General features: G+C 37.2%; 1 protein-coding gene across 1 annotated transcript in view; it reads left to right on the top strand.

Moving 5' to 3' along the window:
- The first annotated feature begins 10,767 nt into the window (after positions 1-10,767).
- TPO (thyroid peroxidase) overlaps positions 10,768-22,081 on the top strand; it is a 42,349-nt gene continuing 31,035 nt past the window's right edge. The window contains exons 1-5 of the mRNA XM_075049872.1: positions 10,768-10,861; positions 12,684-12,731; positions 13,334-13,415; positions 18,788-18,957; positions 21,331-21,463. Of these exons, the coding sequence (XP_074905973.1) occupies positions 10,768-10,861; positions 12,684-12,731; positions 13,334-13,415; positions 18,788-18,957; positions 21,331-21,463 (527 nt within the window). The remainder of the gene's footprint in view (positions 10,862-12,683; positions 12,732-13,333; positions 13,416-18,787; positions 18,958-21,330; positions 21,464-22,081) is intronic.

The following is a 22,081-nucleotide window of genomic DNA, read 5'->3' as shown; positions in this document are numbered from 1 at the left end:
TGAGCTCGAGGTAAAATAAAGCTGAAAAGAGGAGAGAGTAATTGGGGGTTTGAACAGAAGCTAGTGAGGAAAATCAGAGAGTCAGAGCAGTCTGTAAAGGGTGCAGAGACAGCTGAGCTGCCTGAACATAATGGCTTACACACAGAGGTCAGGTTAACATGAAGCAGATTTAAATGATCGGCCACAACTGTATTTTTACACAAGTATTGTATCTAAGCATACCAAAAGCCCCTTGACTAACTGTCTTTTGCCAATTCATTCTTACTTATTTCATTCTCTGAGTAAGCTTTTTATTCTTGAGAGCTACTGTAGTTGATCAATACAAGATACTCTGTAATATGAAAAAAAAATACTATTAGACATAAGACGTTACTAAATAGTACTTTTAATGGAGTATGCTTCATATTTCTCTAAGAGGGCCCATGTAACTAAGATTCATTGTGTCTGTGCCTGTTCAACCTTCCAGCATCTTCTAAACAGCATCTGGCCTCCAGATCTCAGATCCAAATTCTCCAGTCCAAAAATTGAACAAACCTGTCAGTTCAGTGTATAAGGTAAGCCATAAAGTACTGGGCTCTCAAGGGAAGAGATGAGCCCACTGCCTTCTGCACCTTCCTCCTCCTTGAACTCCCACACTGAATCTACATGTCCCTGGCATTCTCAGGGCTAAAGGAGCATATGTACACCTGTCTGAGGTTGTACATACTGGAACATCCATAGCTTCATGAACATCTCCTTCCTGGCTCTCAGAGAAACTTTCCGGCATCTGCTGCCCTGAATCCAAGATGAAGCATCTGTTAAACCATTACCCAGACCTGGCACATGCACTATTTTAAAAGGAATGTTATGGCACAAGCAGTGGAGTGCAAAAGTCGTCACAAACTATGGTCCCTGTGGGGCTCTAGCCATCTGCTTGCTAATTATGTATACCACAGCCTGGCTGTTGCACAGAAAACAAACATTGCTGCTGGCAGCTTCGTCCTGCCATATAATTACTGCGACCGGCACAGGCAGAATTCCAGGAAAGTTATGCCTTTTTCTGCCCATGACTGTTGCCACTTTTTTGCTTGTTCCCCCTTTAAAGGATACACCTGCTCTTTCTGCCACCATCTATGTCATTCTAACCTGCTTGCATCTGCCTTTCTCAGGCTGTGCTAATCTCTCTCTCTGACAGTGAAAGTACATCACATTACCCAAGACGTGCTTCCTATGCCGCAAGAACTCTGCTCATATTGAGCTAATGTTGATATGACAGTGGAGTATTTGACATCTTTTATGCAACCCTGCATAAAAGTCACCTTTTTGATAAGGCAGATATATTCACTGTTTTTCTTTGTCTCAGATGAGATCTCAAGAGGTGACAGTTCAGAGCAGTCAGGGCATACTCCTGTGGTGGCCAGATCTCTAAGAACATACAAGATCTGCACTCATCAGCATCTTCCTTTCCTCCCCACTGCTTTTCCTTGTGTGAATAGCTCTCCCCTGTGCCCACATAGTTGACAACAGGGTTCAGTAGTCCACGGTGTTCATCCGTTACAGACAGACTTGACAAGAAAAAACCTGTGAGAATGCGCATTGCCCCCCCCACCCCAGATCACAGCCTGTTTGGGCCCTGTGATACATTGCTGGATAGTTATGCTGTTGCACAGGCACACAAACATGATGACTTTTTATTAATGCAAATTCAGCTACTTAGGTGCTATTGCAGTTAGGCAGCAGCTGAAAAGAAGTTGACGATCTAAACTTCTCTGTGCCTCAGGGGGAAGAGAATATGGATATCATTCTTGGATTTATGTATATTAAGAAAAGCTACCTGGTGTCATAATATTATTTGGTTTTAAATGATATATGAAGATTATAAACACATCTGTATGAGTTATACACATGACTGCAGACTCTGCTTAATAATTTCTGCAGGTAGAGGCATCATTTCTTATTCATGGTCCTTCAAAGGTATTACATTATATTTGTCACATCCCAAAGCTTCTACTGGTCCTGTCGTATAGTGTGTCCTTATTTATGGATGAATACCCACACCAAATTGATTAATCATGTCCTCCTGTTAGAGCTCTGGGAAGTTCTTTTTGTCCTACAGAGTGGCCATCAGGAGAGTGCGGGCAAGTATTTTGAGTGCATTCACCAGTGCAACAAAATAAGGTTAGAGCAATTGGGGGGGGCACGTGTTGCCAGTGTGCTACCAAAAATATCTACAAAATTTGCTTCTCACCAAAGGACACTTCTCCCAAGTGTTTATTTCTCCTTAATACAGATTTCATTATTTCTGATGGGAACTGTGATTCTCTCAGAAGGCAAACAATTCTGCTGTCAAATACCATTGATCTGACCAGTGCAGAGATTTGTTTTTCTGTCAGCCAGGAAAGGGCTACCTTGTGCATCAGGGGTCAGCTGCATAACTGAAGAAATAAGGGCTACATTAGTAGGAAAAACAGGTATTTTCTAACTACAGTACCCATAGCGATATGCAAAAATGTCCAGGTGGTTTACAGCCATATACATATGAGCTGATCTGCTGGGTAAGACCTTATCCCAGATGACCCATAATTAACCGCCTACGTACCATTATATACCCTGCACTAAAGTGGTGGTTAAAAGATCAGCCAGCCGGGTGGTCATCAACGGGAGGCTGCCCAGGCGGCCAAGCGGAGCTCCTTGCTGCCCGCAGCAGAGCAGGGCCGGGAAGCTGGGCAGGAGGGTGGCTTGGGGAGGACGGGAAAGGCAGTGGGTAGGTGTTAACTACCAGTCTGCGGGAGGAGTGATGAGAAGATGGGGGGAGGCACAACTTTGGTGCTCTTTCTGCCAGTTTTTGGGTTTGTGCTCCTTCTCGCACAGAGCTGGTGCTGCAGTACGGGTCACTGGGACTCAAGGCAGTTGTATGTGAGAGCCCTGGGCTAATGCATGCCCAGGGGGTCAGGGACCTGCAGAAAGCTTTCCTTCTTCTCCTTCTTCCTCACTGCACACCTTTTAAACCTCTTCCAATTTTTAATTGTTTTTTTTGCTACTTGCAAGTTATGTTTTCTTTCATGCTCAAGGTTGTTTAACTCCAGTACAGCTCACAGGTATTGTATCTTCTTATACCTTTTTCTGCGAAATTGAAAACTTGCTCCCTATAGGGTTTTTTTCCAAGTGTAAATGCTCGACAGCATCAGATGTCAATCCTCAGCATTTTCTCACCAAACCAAGCACCTTCACTGCTTTAAGCCTCACATTGTGAAAGCTTACTCACAGTCTCCAGACCTCAGAAGCGTACATGATGAACTTGTAGTAGAGTTATCAATTCCATACATTGACACCAGATCAATTTATTTTTTTAATTCTCCTTTTAAATCTTAGGGGCACACATTATTTTTTCTTGCCAGACCATTAACCTGAAAGGTCTGTTAAGAATCAGTGATGATTCCTTTATATCTTTTTCTTCTCCTGAGCCACAGCTTTTCAAGATTCTCTTATCATGTGTATATTATCTTCACAATTTGTTTCCGAAGACATCGCCTTATTTTTGGCTGTATTAAAATAATTTTGTTGGATTTGTCAATCTACCACAGTATCTATTATTAATTTTGCCTCAATTCAGATATCAAGACTTCAGTGAAAAATGGGTTCTTTTGTTATGCCTGTGTAATTTCATATATATATATATGTACATACAAATACACATTTACACACATACTCTTCCCTGTTCCTTCAGCTATTTGGTAACCCCTACTTAATTGTTTACAAAGTGTTGATTCTTATTAATATTCATTTAAATGTGATGGGTTTCATTCTTGTTATTAGTTACTATTTAATGCTGTATGCTTGATAATTCTCATGTGCCTTTTTCATCTGGATGTTTCAACATAAAAAGAAGAAAGCTGTAACATCTTTTGTTTGTTCAGTCTAAGAGTTTTCTAAAACATACTTCTAGCTATAGAATACTTCAAACTCATCAGGGCATTAAAAATAACAGCTCAAGATTTGTGGAACCTTGACATGACGTCAAATAGCCAAGATGTTTTTATTACTCAGTCATAAGGCTCACTTGAACACTAAATGTCCCAGAGAGTAGTGCTGTGTGACCTCTTAATATCAGCGCTCATGAAGAATGTTTCATTTAACTTCTTCAGATCATTTACTTTCCTGATTTGTGACAGACTAATGGAAATCTGGATGTTAATTCAGAAGCATACTCATTTGCCTGAGTGAATGTGAACTTGGATGAAAACAGTTCAAGAGTATCTCATTAGATTTAAAATGTGTTTTTCAATTAACAAAATGTGTTTATAATGTAGGATGTGTCTGGTGAACAATCCATCTAATGAGCTGGTAGCCATCTTGAGAGTTTCTTATATTACTTGATTTACTGAATAGAAGTCTAATTTTTCACTGGCTGTTTGTTTGCCTTTCTTCAAACTGACAATTCTGTCAATGAAACGATTTCTTACCCATTGCCTTTATCTTTGAATTAATAAAAAGATTAATTAAAAATTAAATAATAAATCTGGAAAGTCAATGCCACTCTTTGGAAAATGTAACCTACCAGGCAATTCACTAAAGCAGACCAGCAGAAAATATTTAAATGTGAGGAGGAATTCACATGCTGCTACTCCAAGTTATTGTGCCCACCGAAGGGCTTCCTCCTCACAACCTTGTCAGATGTAATGTCTAATTTTGGGATAGGTATCCAGCCTAGAACAACCCAGGCTTTTTGGACAGCACGGAGAGAGAATAAGGCTCTTCAGAATGGGATGTACCAATGCTGTCATACTGAGACACCTGACCCAGCTAGCAAGAACAGCTGAGAACATACAACTAACATAAAACATGCTTCATGGTGTAGCATTTGCACTGCTCGCTGCAAGGCAGAGCCTTTCTCCAGTCACAATTCTATGGTCCTCTCCTTTTATAGATGTCCATGTTCTCTTCTTGAGTACTTTGACTACGCCACCTCTTTTCTTTCTTCCAAATAATGGGTACAAAATGAAAACATGTTGCCACTGCCTGGATTTTCACAGTAACTTGGTGTTGGGAGGCAGGAAGTGAAAGACGTTGGTCCAGTTCCTACTGCTATCCAAGGAGCTTCTGATGTGAGACATCCATGTGTCATGGTTCCCACCATAGAAATATTCACAGAATATTTCACTCATTGCAAAACACTACAAAAGGAGGACAGGAGCATCTGCCATCTGTGGACACTTTGAGTATGGCAATGAATCACTCTCAATACTGGCATCTCCCAGTTTTTCTTCTGGAATCTTAAATCCTCTTGTGGATTTGTCACTAACCATGCTGAAAGCCTCATTCACAGCAGGCAGAACACTAAAATTGGTCAGTCATAATTGTATTATGTGGTCATTTTTTTTTTTCCTAAATCAATTTCTGTTTTCTACTAAGTTAGAAAAGAGCATGCTTGTTATCTTGTTAGTATTTTATCAGCTTTATGGCTACATAACATATGATGTACCTACCTACCATCTCTAAATCCAAGACATAAACTTCATTATATGATACTGCTGTGGTCTGTGCAAGAAGGCCATGCATTGTAAGAAGGCAGAAATCTCACCATTAAGCTTGCCACTAAAATGATCTGTCTGAAAGAGATTGAGTTTGGTCTGAAATCAGTGCTTTGTCAAAGTGAAAGATTAATTTTCTGTCTCATTTTAAAAAGAAAAGTGTTTGTGATTCAAGCCATTGAATTTCAGACCTTCTATAGACCTTAAAAATTGTTCATCTGTTCCACAGTTTTCCACATAAATCATAATTTGCTCTTTAGTTAAGGCAGAGTTTTCAAACAGTGATATACAGGGTTGGCATGAATTCAGACACAAGAAATTGAGTGGACTTTCCTCTGCAGCTAGATTTACCTTTATAGAGGCTTGTTCTGCATTTATTACAAAGTATAATAAACCACAGCACATTTAAAAAAATTTTTAGGCATACTTCCTGTAACTTGAGTTTTAAATATTGTTTGCTTGCATGAGGTATAACATCAGTTTGGGTTTAAATCAACATTTTAACAAGACAATGTAATAGTCTATAGATTTATTCAGTTAATGTTCAATGAATTTCAGTAATCCCAGTTATTTACATGTTATATTCCATCTGTTTCTGAGAAAAATAATTTATCCGAGAATGTGATTTCTGCATCATACACTAAAATTAGTATGTAATGACCAAATCCTATTGATCTTACTCAAAGCAAACTATTAGCCTAAGGAAACATAAGAATATAAGATACATTCCACCAAACTATTAGCCTAAGGAAACATAAGAATATAAGATACATTCCACCAGCCTGGGACAACTTTTCTTTTTCCGGATGAGACCATAACTAATCTGCGAAGGCAGAGATATTATTTTAGAGAACAAGCATGGCATTTGGAAAACCAGTCACCGAGTCAACAAGGTGGATAAATAGTTTATTCAGTCACAGACCATCAAACTCTTCCAGATCCACAAGCTGCTTGTTCCTTCTTCAAGCCTACTTATCGCAGGAGTAAAGATCCAATGCTCTTCTCTTCCTTCGTTGCTTATAGTACTTACTGCTAATCAGGATGCTGTTCATTACTATAGAACTATTTATCCACTATATGTAAGTATATTTTTTTCAGTGATTATTTATCCTTTAATTTACGACAGCTACATGTACCAGTTAAGCTGAGCTTCAAGTCTAAACATAAACCATAGAAATTAGTCCTAAGAGCCATTTAGCTTTGTATTTTGCATTTGACAAAAAGCAACAATTGTTGCTGAGAGAAGCCTGTAAAAGAAGAAAAATTCCAGCCACAGTCTATTTGTGACTGAGGGAGTACCTAATGCAAATCTTGACTCTGATAGGCCTTGATGTATTTTTATTCAACAAAACTGTCAAAACATTTCTAGGAACTCATATAAAATACTTTTACCGCAGCTTCTTGACACAAGCTGTTACACGATGTAACTGTGTGTTGTCTAAATAATTGCCTTCTTTTGTTTGTTTTCAACCTGCCACCTACTTGACCCTTAGTTCTGTACTGGAATAGACAGTGAATGATCCTTACCTATTCACCCTCTTCATCCATTTCTGCCTTCAGAGACCTCTGCAAGGTCTTCTTTAACTAAAGAGAATAATAGCAAAAAAGTGTTGCTAATAAAATGGAATTAATTCTAGAAAAAAACTAAGTGCTTAAAGTGACTAGAAGTCACAGTATCGATGAAACCCAGCTAAACCGACCTCTCCTTGTAAACTATTTTTATTTCACCTTTTCTTGCATTTTTTGACTTGGTGACATTTTGCTGAACTAACTAGAACGAGACTAATTGCTGTTTTCATTACATTAATCTGGAACTTCAGCAAATTTTTTTTCTGTTGGAGTATTGTTATATGCACTTTTTGCCTCTCCTCTTGCAAAAGAGTGTTCTTGGAATTTTAATAGCTAGAAGAGATCAGAGACTAATTTTTCTATTATAGATTAGGCATCCATATTACCGGTGTCCCCTTCACGCCATGCTAGAGCCCAGGATTGCCACTAAATGCCACGAAACAGTGTAATCTGCTATCAAAAATAGCTCTGCACCTGCACAGATTTATCTCGGAGGTGTCTCATTCTAATCCAATGCTTGTAAGAACCAATGATGCATCAGAGAGCCTGGTAGGGCTGCAGGCTGTCCTGAGGTTGCAGAAATGTGTCTGTTCCCTGTATCAAACATCAGTTCCAATTGTATAATATTTTAAGTATGGGCTAATTTTTCTGAATACCATAGCAGGTCTGCAGAAATTAATACATGTGAATAATCTCAAATTCTATTGCTTTGGGGTATTTCCTTGAACAGAATTTATCTTTTTATCAACAACTCAAGAGATTTAATGTATAGGTCTTTAAGTTTTAAGAACACAGATACAGTAGTGTTCTTCATGTGCAGATTCAAATCTTGGGACTATAACGAATGAGTCACGTAATTTAAAACTTAATAATATTAATATGGTTAACTGTTAAGGTTCACTGCTCCTTTTCTTAAAAGTGCTGTTTAGCGTAAGGACTGTTTTATACTTCTCTAGTACTTCATGTTTAGACAGTCATTGATCTGTGCAGTTTCACTGCTGGGCAGAAAGGTCTGACACCCTTTCTGCAGAAAGAATGGCTGAAGATGAGCAGCTAACAGAAAATCCAGAACAAAGGGGAAACATTCAGGAAGATATTCATTAAATTATCTGCAATGACATGTAGGCAATATATGAATCTTGGATTCAAAAAATTAAGGTTATTCTTGAGCCACTAAACTTTGCCCTCTTATTTCTCTTTCAGCAGATTTCAATAACAGGATTCTGAATGAGCTCCAGTAAGAATGGGAATACAACTGCATCTGTCTCATCAGTCCAGTGTAATTAACACTTCCCACACCTTCTATCTAAAACTGCGTTTGAGGGTCAGTGGGAATTTAAACATTTATACTCTTTAATTAAAGTCAAGAAAACACAAAATATATACTGCCATTCAAATTTTTCATCACAGGTCAATTTACTGCATGTAACCATCTAAAGCCCACTGTTGACAAATACTTCAACTGCAACCAATGAGCAAAGGTTGAGATCCTTATTTAAACAAACCTTAATGTAGGTAAGCTCCTTTTGAACTAAATGGGGAGGCTTTGATTTTTGACTGTGAAACTGCAAAGAAAATCAGACCTATTTTTCACTTCAAGAAAGCCCCTCAACTGTCAGAAATGAAATCTGTGATACTTGGGAAGTATATGAAAGGATATAGGTGAAAGTTCCTTATTCTATTAGGTGTTTGGAATGGATCTGCTTTTCTCAATGCTTTGCTGTGCCATGGAAGAAGTCAGTCGTCTTTATGTTTTCTTATGTAAGGAAACAACCTTAAAAGATTTGCAATGGGCTTAAGGAGGTATTGCAAATTTGGCTTCTTGTCTGCAATCTTAAAGCCCCCAACCAAGGCTCATAGACCTACTTTTCCAGTAGAAGTCTGTTTCCCTTTACTCTCTGCTTACTTTTTACCCATGTCCACTCATCTTTGCAAGGAACAGGATTATGGATGATATTCCTGAGCTGAAGTTTGCAATAATAATAATCATAATCTTGAGTTTTACCTCCAGTCAATTCACATGCTTGTAGGTTTTCTTTCACTACCACATACCACAGTCACCAGCTCGGGGGTGCTCCCTGCTACCCAACCCCTACTTCACTTACCACCTATGGCAGAGATCAAAACACTGATCTTTGGCTCCACCTTGTGATCTTCCTGTCGAGTCTAGCAAATGAGGGAATTCTCAATTCTGATTCCAGCTCTGATTTTGATTTCTCTGCCTGTATAGGAAATGGGGGAAAAAAAAAAGGTGGTTAATTCTTTAGGTCAAAATACTGACTTTAGAAGAAGCACTAGGGTTGAAAATTGTTAGTAAATAAAAATAAGTAGACTCAGAAGTGTGAAATAAATTATCCAAGAGAACAAAACAAAATGAAAAGTGCTGCAAAGAAGCTGATGGGCAATCTGAGGGTTATTATCTGAGTTTTAGAAAGTCATTTTCGTAAAGTGCCAATGACAGAAGACATAAAATAGGACACAAAGTTGCCTTCTTTTTCAGATACATTGACAAAGAGAACTAGTGAAAAGTGTACCCAGAATTTACTTTACTGCATAACATGGTAGTATTTTTTCTTTTAGTCTGAACATTTGTCCTTCACATTTCCATGAAAATGATATCAGAACTGACTACACAGGTAGCTCTTGGTTCCTAGCAGGACAAAAATAAACAAGTCAAGCATTAACGTCAGCTTCTTCTTTGTGGGAACACGCTGTGGCCAAAAAGATTTTGAAATAATTTGCATGTTTAAAGCTTGAGTGAATACCAGTGCATAAAGCTCATAGGGTAAGCTGGGCCCCTGGAAAGTACTTCACCTTCAGATTTCAGAACAGTTACTGCCATCGATAAAGTACAGAACTGTGGAAGATAATCTCCTCAACAGACAAAAGGTCAGACTATAAAACTTTTGCTTGCCATTTTCCAGAAGAAATTCATTATATTAACTCATGAAATGTGAAAAGAAGGGGTGTTTTCACGTTGAGTTTCTATGGGTAATATTGCTTCCCTGAATTTTTAGAGCTGATTTATTAATTATTAATTTTCTTATGTTGATAGAGTATAGAACTAAAAATATTTTAAATCTGCAATCAACATAGCACATGTGAAAAATGTTACTTCTTGGATAGTTTATATATTTGTACTGCTGTAATAACTACCAGAAAACCAGTGCACTGAAATGGAGAATGTAGCTCCCATTTGCCATCTAAGTATATTCATTGTGCTGCTTTGATACCACAGTTATACTTGGATAGAAGTACAGAGGGGTCTGATCAATGTTATTATTAGTTTGGCCAGTTTCACTATCTTATGTGCAATGACAAATTTACAGTCAAATCATGTCGGTACACAGAGAAGTTCAAAATGAATGGTAAAATATTGCTGAATTTCTTATATGTAGGCTGTGTTGTTAATATTGTCAGAACATATTATGTTATAAAATAAAGTGATGTATCTGCTAGTGCTAGAAGTTTCTCAAAATGGAAAAAAAATAATAAGGAAGGAAGGAAAAAAGAGAAAGTGAACTACAGTTATTTCTAAAAATTAATATTCAGAACTTCAAAAACAGTCAAACGTGGCTACAAATCTAATTTAAAAGTAAAATTTCTATATGTAGGAAATTATAGTATGGCTTATAATTAGAAGATGAAGGTATGTATTTTGTCAACAATTATCTCTTCTTTCTTGTAGATGAAAGTGTTCATTATTTTGGGAATTTCAGCAGCTATAGCCTTCACAGCTGTTTTCTTTTCTTTCCTTCAGATAGGCAAAGATATCCTCTTCGGTAAGTAACAGAAAAAATACATGTTATTTTCTTTTTGTTGGCAATTACTGTTAAGCTGAAAATACACTGGCACTGCAGACAGTTTAGCAAAGGCAGTTTAGCTTAATCTGTTCTTACATGCAAAATACAGTATCTGACTTCAGTGAGAATTATTCCATGGGTGTTTTCTTTTAAAATGCAGCTTCATGAATTCACAAAGGAAAACTTTATATGTATTTTAAAAAACTTTATATGTAACTCAATTATGTATTCTTTGTCTAGGAGTGATTTTACTTTCTTAGTGACATTCATAAGTCAGATGACATGCTTACGAGCATGATTGCTGGATTTCGTTCCCAGACTGCCAATCACTACATTTAGTCATCCTGGGCTAGAGTCAGTTGCCATAGGATATTGCAGCTGGCACCCTGCTGCTGGCCCACAAGGGTGAACGTCTCCTCTGGGTCCGTTCTCTGCTGGGACCCTCAGGATACCGGGGAGATTTTAGAGCATCTCAGATTGCACTACTGCCTATGTTCAAACAATATTATCTTGCCATTTGAAACATCAGAGCTATTTTATTTGCATCTGTTCAAGCTAAATCAGTTAGATCTAGTAGACTAGAAATACAGCAGATACTAGATTGAATTTTAAGAAACTTCTGCAGAGACTGATTTTATATTAAAGTAGGGCAGAGATGATGAAGAAATAAGATTCTAATCTTTACATTCTCCTAATTAATTATACAGCTGTAGATCTGATTCAGAAGGGAAAGTCCTTAGGAAAGTTTTCACTTGAAGTTAGCATAGAATCACAAATGAAACAAAATTATATACAAAATAAAGTAAACAAAAAAACCCTGAACCAAGCCCCAAGCCATTACTTCAGGTGGGCAATCTTTTTTGGATCTTCACTGTGAAACAGGGGATCAGATTTATTTTCCATAGTGGATCCTCTACTTGGAGCTTCCATACTAATTGCTTGGAATGACATGGTCTATAATGAGGTTATATTGCATTTTAGTTAATATAAAATTAATTATATGTAGACTGTAAATTAATGGATTAGATGGACTGCATATGATTCTTTTTTATAGTCAGCATCCTTTGGACTGATGGGAACAATATAAAATAATGTTTATTACTGCAAGAACCACATTTTTTAAAACACTGCATTGGTACCAAAATCATATTTCTCAGCAGAAAAGGAAGAGAAACAATGGAATTCAGGTATAGCAGGTGGATCTTCTCTTCTAGATCAGAGTCTGAATCAATACCACATGATGAGCAATACTTTGAGCATAAATATATTTCTCAGAGGTAAACTCCCTAGGAGTAATTAAAAATCATGCAATATTAAATTCTAAAAAAGTTAGCTCTTGTATGGCCTATAAAGATCAGCCTTGCTTTTTAAAATAGACTCAAAACCATTTTCAGATGTAACAGAAATCTGAATGATGACATTAAATGAATCATCGAATATTTTATCATATATAGGTGAAAAAAGAAATAACTACTGCTATACTTAGAGGCTGAGAAGATCTTTAGTCAAGTGAAGTAGAATTTTGCCTAGGAAAGATTACTCCTCATCACACATTATTTTCCCTTTATCTGAACACCCTATTCAAAAAGTACATCACAGAAATAGCACAACATGGACTACAGTTAAAATATGTCACTTAAAATTACAGTGTACATAAATGATGAGCAATTGTACATAAATGATTGTTAGCAAACTATTATTATTCATTATTCATTTTCTAAGAAAAATGGGTGATCTCATAAAATATAGATGGGAATTAAACCACTGGATTTTAAATATAACTGATTCATTTACTATAAAGCTAGATCTACACAAAAGAGGAATAATCTATGTTCCATGACAGCACTACGCAAAATAGGAAAGCTGAAGTATTATTAGCTTCACATATGTCTTTCCATCAAATATAGGTGGAGAAATGAAAATAGGGCTTTCATGCATTGGTCAGAAGGTCTTAAAGTTTGGCAATTATGCCTGAATATGGACTTGAGTTCTTCATGTGGCTCAGGCCAGCTCATACTACCTGTGAGGGAGGCTCGGATTTGTCCTATCAATCCAAGGACAGTTTAATGCAAAATACATATGAAGCCTAAGGAGCATAATCGCATACACAGAATACAACATGTTTCAGCTGGACCTGTTAGGTTTGGTACTACATAAGGTGTGCACAGCTGGATTTATACTGGAAGAAACAGAAGGAAAGTCTAACTCTTCAAGCCTTATAAATTAGGGAAGAATTCATTTACTACCCCACCTTATCTCTTTCAGAAAGCTCAGAAGCCACAACATTAGTTCCAGGAACACTAAAATATGGATATCATTTTAATGGGGAAAAATTACATATAGCTTAATATTACAAACCCGTATATTGTGTAAATGTAAATATTTGAATAAATATGTTATTGAATAACATATTAATCTTTCTTTCTTTTTATTTTTTTCCCTGTTGAGAAGAAACTGAAGATAACTGCATTACTGAGGCTATCCAGAGGGGCTCTAATCTGGTGGATTATGCTGGACATTATACACTGAAAAGGTAAAAAAAAAAAAAAAAAAAGAAGGATCTACTCAGCAAAAAGCTTTCATAAGAGACAAGCTTGAGATCAGTCTGCTTCTTTGAGAAAACATAATTATAGATTGTTTATGATCATCTGTACCAATATAACCTTATGCATTATCACTGCATGAGTTGCTGTCTTAAAATGGGAGAAAAATATGAAATATGAAAATAAACAGGAATGTTTTTCTGATCTAAGTAACATACCACATTCCATTAATATGTGGCTCAAAAAATTGTAATTTTATGGACATTACATATTTTTGAGCTTTAATTATGCTTTTTCCAGTGCAAAGTGAGGTGGAAAAACCCTATTGCCTTAAATGGGACTGTTGAAGTGAACTGCACATTTCTGTGGTCTGATAGACATTGTTGTTAACCATTGGATCTTTCTTAGGCAGAACATTGCTAATAACAGCTCTCTGAGAACTGGTCACGTCTTTTGGTTAAGCTTGGGGTTAAGCCAAAGGCTTTCAGCAGAGCATCGGAAGATGTGCGTTAGTGTCACCACTGAGGCATGTGCTTTCCTGTTTTGCGGAATCAGAGCCACAAGCGTCCAACACCTGCATTAGGAGTCTGAGTCTCATAAGAGTATCATTTGCTCTTATGTTAAATGGTATAAAATACTTGGTCTTTCAATTGTACTTCTATTGTGTGCTTTTACATAATTCAATTCATTGTTGCCCAATTAAGTGGGGCAGTGAGAATTACAAATATCATTAAGAGACTTCTTCCTGGTTTAATATAGGCTTGTAAAAGCACTCTACACCTGCCTTTTAGATATTAGTCCTTGGCCATTTGCAAAGTACAGAGGACTGAACTATTATCTAATCTGATCACTATATTGAGGAGTGAATATGTGTGAATCCTTAATTAAATAATTCTGCATTTTCACATCAGTTTAAAGCTACTAAGGCTTCTTTCTTTTGTAACTTTAAGAATACTGAATATTTGAATTAAAGCTTTGGTCAGCACAAAGACTAAAAACAAGAAAGGAATACATGTGACTAAATATTTGAGCTTCTGGAAGTTACAGAGGTCACCGTACTGTGAAAACTCATTTTACTTTGGCTTACAAGCAATTGAAGGAAACTACAGTGCAATATAGATGAGCTCAGTGCTGTCTTTGAGACTGAAAAGCCAGCCCTGAGATGAAAAGGCAGCTCCTTTTTCAGGTTAGAATGGAAAAACTCCTAGTTGTTCCATGTACAATAGTCCAACCTGATGTTTGCTGAATTCATGTGTCTGAACTGCAAACTGAGTCAGAATAACTGGTTTTCTCCTGAGACCTCAGTTTGACCTTGAATTGTGATTAAAATGGACAAGTACATTTCTTCACCTTAGCTGTTTAATACCACCACTTAAAATCTTGAATTGTCATTTGTGTTTTAACTGCTGGAGCACTTGACTGGCAATGGACTAAGCATATTGGCTGAAATTGTTTTATTATTCTAGTTTTTAAAAATGTCAGGATTTTTTAGGGAAATGCCACTTCTCAGAAATTACTTCCCAGGTTTGAAGGTCACATGGGTCCCAGTATGGTGCTCATAGTTTTCTGTGCTGTTCATGACTGTCTCCCCTTGCCAAGTGCTTCTCATGACTGTTTGCTAGTACCTGCCTGCTATTCCAATTAGCTCAGGAGTTTGTTAAGTCTTTAAGAGCAGGTGTTCGTGTTTGTCATTAAAATATAAATATTCATAATAGTATTAACATAGCATAGATGAACACAATGACATCATCATTAAAATGTACTGGTTGTATTACAGCAGCAATGCCACTGGGAATCAAGGCAGTTTGAATAGGGTTTTCAGAGCTATATGTCACCTGTGAGATCATAACACTTACACAGTGGTATGTGCAAATTCATTGCTAATTTAGCACCAGGTGCATTATAACATACATTTTGAAAGTAGTAGTTGGCTTGCAAGAGGAAACTAATTCCAGTAAATCTCATTATAATAATGACCGGTACAAATTATGAAACTTGTACTAGCTTTAACTAGTGAATCTCAGCACTGCTGGGAGGGCTTCTGATTCTGACTGTACATTCTTTTTTATATTCTGCTGACTCTCTGTTTTTTCTGGGTTTTAAGGTGTAGAAGAAACTAAAGATAACTCCAGAATGGGCAAGCTGTGCAAAGTGATAGTCTCCTAGGCCCGTGTTGCACACAGCTGCAAATTATCATATTTCTTCTGTTAGAACTTGACAACTAACTCAAAAAGACTGCTGAACTAGTTATGTAGAAGATAGATGTGAATTATGGTGGTAGGTCAGGTGGGGCTTCCTCCTTGGCACTAGGTATTTGGTTTGAGTGAGTTTTAGATAAGACATATTTTTCGACTCCTGTTTGGACTTACCCTAACAGATTGAAGGTAAGCACAATTCTAATACAAACACAAGAGGTTTTCTCAGCCTAATTAAAGAAAGAAATGATCGAAATTACTTAGTGTATTTTAACATAGCTGAAGGCACAGTGTTCTTAACAGATTAAATAGATGACAACCCTAAAAAAAAAATTCAAGCCTTAACAGCAGATTAAAGATATTTCTCATCATCTTCATTCCGGTGAAATTACTTTTATTTAGTGTATACTACATTTGAACTAGTTCATTTCATGTTTTTAAAGAATCTAAATTGTAAACGTCACAATTTAGGACGATTCTATTGGCCCCTATCTATGCCAAATCTACAGAAAGGACCATCTATGGAATCATCTTTATGCATAGGGAAGTGGAAAATAATTTTCAGTGTTCAGGTAAGAAGTTGTAGTTGCAGAAACACACTGAGCATGATCTGTTAGTCAGTGCCACTCTGGACTTAAAGCAGACAGGCCATGTACTTACACATTACAAGAAAGAAGAAATTATATTCTTTATAATTTTACAACTTTATCACTTTATATTCTGCACTATGTCACTGTTTTGAGAGACCTCCTCAATGGTGACAAATATCTAAGGCATTAATTCTGGTTAGAAATCTCTAAACAAGATATGTTATCAATATATTAATTTAAGGCAGAAAGAAATCTCAGAGCCTCAAAATGTCTGAGGCTGAAAGAGAAAGCGTGGCTCATACTCTGGAGAATTTATTTTAATTTGGGGGAGGGAGTTAATATATATATTTTTTTAATTATGATCTGTAATGAGACTCAGTAACTGAGAGTCTGGCAAATGTAATGAACCTTCTGTCCAAACACCATAGTCCACACTAGGACTTATATTGTTAAACAAGTACGAAGACACTTTATATCTGATCTCATCTTCCTAATAATGATACTATCACAGGTCATTCTATTAGCTTTATGGGGCCATTTCTGCATTACAAAATATCAAGGCAGTTTGTAACTTACACGGTCAGAAAACCAGCATCATCTTCCAGAATTAGAGCTCAGCTTCAGGGGTGTGGGTGAGATCTAGAAGGGACTAGCATGCATAAGTGGGGGGGACGGGATGGGACATGACATGATACACAGGAAATGTGGCAAACTAATAACTGCTGTGATAATCTTACAATATCTGTGAGATTAGACAAAAGATAGGGGAGAAAATATCTCAAAATGGAACATACCTCGCTGTTAAGGGTGGTGGTAGTTTGAGGGTTTTTTTGCAGGGGGTGTGTGTGTGGTATTTTTGATTCTTAGCTCCTAGCTAATTTGTACAAATGTTCTTATTTAACTCATTTGTACAAACATGTTTCCCTGTTCATATAATTTTTTTTAAATGATGCATGACTTAATATCCTCATGTGGATATTAAATATTAAACCTGAGTTCTTGGTATTTAGCTATATCATCTTCCTTTTCTTTTTAACTGGGACACAGTTCAGGACTTTTAATTCTCCAGATTCTCAGTCAAATTCCTAATTGTCTACAGAAAACCTGAAAAACATGGTACTGAGGAGCTAGATAGCTCTTTTTCTTAGTTGCAAGAGTTCTCAAGCTCTGCTCTTAAAAGGAAAGGAATAGTTTCTGTATAAAGAATAAATGTGCAGGCTAAGGCTCTTCTGGATCAATTAAGGACAAATTTAGCACCTAGAAAAACCCTGGGAGTTGTATTTTCTTACTTAATGCTTTTTATGTAAGCATGTTTCTAATTTTGCAAACAGAAATTTAACTGTTTTGCCGAAATCAAAACTGCAGTTTCCATTTTAAACTTGTCTCATGCTTTAAACAAACCTAAGTGTATATGACAACACAATGTTTTCATGAAAATTGCATGTCCAAATAAATCTGTGCTGCAGAGAAGCCCTCGGGGATGTCTGCAACCTATGACCATGTCTGGAAATGGAATACACTGGAGTGGTTTTTTCTGAGCTGTAGGAGTTAGTTTAGGACTTGGGACTTCCAGCTAAAAAAGAAGTTCTCCCTGATGCACTTTTCTCAAGGCTTCTTGAGACAGTGGAAAGACAGCCCATGCTGAGTAAAAAATAAATCTTGCAGTGAATCACAGAGCAGTTGAGAGACATCGGGAGACCATCTAGGCCAGCGCTATGCCAGGTTGCTCAGCACACTGTCCATTTGGGCTTTGAGTATCTCCAAAGATGAAGACTTCACAACCTTTCTGGGCAGCCTGTTGCAGTGTCTGATTACCCTCACAGTAAAAAGGATTTTTCATATGTTTAAGTGTTTAACTTTATGTTACAGAAGTTATCTCATCAAACCTGAACTCCTTAAAGTTAGAGGTAAGGCCAGGCTGTAAACTAACATATATAACCATATAACTGTCTAATGAAGCCCTACTAAACTAATTGGTGAAACTCCATATATAACTAGTCATTACAAGGCAGGTGCTTGGACAGTCTCTGAGAGGAGACGTGTCTCTATCATCAACTGCAGATGGCATCTAGACGACTGTGGGCCAGTTGCTTGACTGTTAGGTGCTAAGGCATTTGTGAATCCACCTGCAATGATTAAGATGGTCTTTGATATTAAATGTTACATGAAAGCAAAGCCTACTCACGTAGATGAGTCTGTAGTGGGAGTCCTGTATTGTGACTATTCTACACAAGGTCTTCTCAGCCACTTTGTGCTGTAGGCTCTGTCCATCCCAACAGTTTCCATCTCATCCTAAAGGCTTCTCAAAAGCTTAACCCTGTTGTGTGCATCCCACGGAAGGGCACTTTCCCTTTCTTTCCAGAATCTTCCTTGCAGAACAAGGTCACAAAGTAGTATTCCTCTCTGCTTTCCCAGCATAACCTTCAATCATATAAATGTACCTTAAATAAATGATAAATATAAATCATAAAAATATACCTTAAATTCAGAACATATCCAACATAGACAAATACAGCTATGAATAAATTCTAAAAGGTTATGTGTTAAAAAACCTTCTGTGTTTTATCTCAATTATAGAAATATCCAAGGAAAGGGAATAGCAACTCCTACCTTGCTGCTGGCTTTCTCAAAATTTCCTGAACAAGAGAGTCAAGATATTTCCCAAGCAGCTGAACGAATGGAAATGTCAATTCAAGTGCTGAAGCAAAAAGTTTGCCAGAAGCACAAACGTTCGTTGCATCCAACTGGTAAATATAGTATATTGACACTGGCAAAACCCCCTGTTGATTTCTTGAATGTTGTCTTTTAGATTAAACTTGGGTTAGCTTCCCTTTTATTTTACCTTCAGCAGGAGTACGTATCTTGTCCACACCCTGGGGCCAGAATGCCCTCTCTTTTGCTCTTAAAAGCACCTCACATAGTCACTGTTTTACATTTTTCTTTGCTGGAATGTCGGCTGTGTTCCTATAGTTGAGGAGAGCAGCACTACGCTATTGGCATCCTGTGAACTCATGACTGTATATTTGTATTGCCTATAAATCAGCTTGCATATCTGCAGTGTTGCAAGCTTCTTTTTTACAGTGAAATATCTACCTTCCCCAACACTTTGGGTTTAGTGCTCCTGGGGCCTAGAGTCTACAGATAAAATAATACAATTTCTATCACTCTATGACACTGGCATTTTCAAATACACTTCCTCGGGACATTTATGGCCTTATTGATAACCCTCTCTTAAGAAAATACTTTCTTATTTCCAAAACTAATTTTATAATGCATGCTGTTACACATTTGTTTCCACTTTATTTCTATTTTAAGTGTTTTCTTATGTTAGATGGAAAAAGAAGGAGAGTCCAGAAAGTTCCGTGAAGTTTAGTTGTCTAAGTGAAGTAAAATTCTTGTTGCTGTTAATTAGAGATTAATTTCAAGATGTCTGTCTGGTGTCTGGAAGGCTCAAAAACTCAGAGACATTGACTTTTTTTCCATAATTTAATTCTGTCACTTAGAGCGGCATGAACTGGAGAACTGTAATTTGTATTCTCTTAATACAATAACATGTATTTCTTTTTAACATGACATTCTTTTTTAAGATATGGAGGCATTAGAGTGCTGTAGACAAACAAAGATCCACAGTTATTTTACTTTTTTTTTTCTTTTTGTAAACACCTGGAATACTAAACTAATGGGACATTTGTAGAACTGAAAATTATTTCTATATGTGTGTGCGTGCATATATTTATATATACACAGACACTCACACACAGAGATAAAATTATTTTTCTACTGGTGCAGTTTCAAAAGAAATTGCATTTCTAAACCATAGAACAAGTGTACAAAACTTTTTAATTTTCGAAACTGAAACAACTTTAATGGAAGATGAATAGAGGCTATACAGTCTATATGCCATGCCAAAGAGTAGTTTTATGTGAATTAAAGAACTAAATTGACTTTAAAGAAAACATGTGAGTCAATACCCAGGCAGCACAGATAACCGGGGAACTAGGCACTCAGTATAACTTTGAACCTGAACTAACATGGAAATACAGCTGTATCCACAAATTCGGCATGAGTAGCTAGCACATAACGACAAGGTTATGTAGCCACTCTAACAGCCCATTCTCTCTCTGTTCTCACCCCTACCTTGCACAGGTTCTAGCTGCTCAGCAGAGCAGTTTTTCAGCTTGGCTGTTGAACCTTTTTGTGTTTGTTTTTCTGGCTTACTTTTTTTGGCTTGATTAATGGATTAAAGTAGCTTAGTTCAGAATTGGATGGGCAGAACAGATAGGTGGTGGAACTGGGTGACCTGCAGAAGCCAGTTGGGAGACAAGGGCAAGAGTTAGATGCTGCCTCTAGCATTTTCTTTCAGCATGTGATGGTTACAGTCAGTTTGAATGGTGAGAGTTCTCTGAGTTCAGGAAGGATATTGCTCCTCTTTCACGTGTACTTCTACCAACCAACCATACATGTGTTTACATACATGTGTGGGTGACAGAGGGTGCCAGCTCTCTGGAGCTTAAACAACAACATGACTTTGTCCCTCGTAGCAGAATGCTCACTGGGACACCCATCTGGGATCATAATTCAAAGATATTAATAACATGCTGTCTACTGGTATACAGCTCCCTGATTTTACCTAGCTTCCAAATTCCAGCTGTTAATTCTAAGCCTCTTCCACTCCACACTTAATAATATAGTCAGCTGTAGTCTCTTTAAATTTCTGCATCTTTCCAGTCCCACTTGGTATATATTTCTGTTCTTGAATGGCATTTTTCCACCTTTGTTGTAAGCACAGGGACCAGCCAAACAATGTGACTACAATGCAGGGAAAGAAGGAAGCAGAGAGCAGGTCGAAGAAGGATAAAAAGGAGCAGGTCAACCTCAGTTCTCAGCTATGGCTGGACTACGTCTCATTCTCTATACATCAGATAATAAAACTAACTCTTCCCTTTCACCCTCTATCTCCTCTAAGACCCCGAGACTGCTTGCTGAATCACGTTACACTAAGTGCTCTTTCCTAGGAAGAAGAGAGGGGATGCTGTAGTTGTAGCTGACAATAATGCCTTTTCTCCTGTGGCAGCTATATAGCAATAGAGCAAATTGCTTGTTTGGGTTCTTCCTTTCAGATATTTTATCAGCTGATCTGCTCACTATGATTGCTAATATTTCTGGATGTCTGCCTTATATGTTGCCACCAAAATGTCCAAACAATTGCTTAGCTAATAAATATCGACTCATCACTGGTGCCTGCAATAACAGGTATGTATGATAAGAATTGTGCCCTGAAAAATCCTTCTGTCTTGTTCTTTAAACTCAAGAAGCTATGTTTACTTTTTCCTAGAAAAATTGGGGGAGATGACCTCAGTCAGCTAACTTTGGCATCAATGTTGAGGTGTCTCTGAAAGCTCCCAGGGGAAGAACCCCTTCATCTAAACTTTGGTACACTAATTTCTGCAGACAGGCTCTCCCTATGAAGGCTTCCAAGATTATGTAAGGAACTTTAAATTTAGGGTGGACTGATTCAGTAGATGCCTTTTTCTATATAAATTAAACAGACTGAATTCTAACCCAGCATTCATTTTTGTTTGAATTGGATAAAATGATATTGAGCAGGAAAATAGAATTACCTCACGAGGAGCAATAAGAAAATCAAGTAGATTCTCATTTTTGTATTTTCCCACAACCTTGACATTTAGCAAGCATGCGTCTAAAAATTCTGGATGATATATTTATTTTTATATATCTATTTATACAAATATTAGTGGCTATCTGAATGACTGTTATTTACTACTGTTATCTACTTGTTACCTAATATATGTGGCAATTGTTTCCTGCAAAACCCAACATAACAGATGAAACTATTTTCAGAATCCTCCA

The sequence above is a fragment of the Buteo buteo genome, chromosome 17 (genome assembly GCF_964188355.1).
Source record: "Buteo buteo chromosome 17, bButBut1.hap1.1, whole genome shotgun sequence".
In the NCBI taxonomy this organism is placed as follows: Eukaryota; Metazoa; Chordata; class Aves; order Accipitriformes; family Accipitridae; genus Buteo; species Buteo buteo.
Note: the sequence above shows the minus strand (reverse complement) of the source record. Positions and strands in the feature narration are given on the sequence as shown.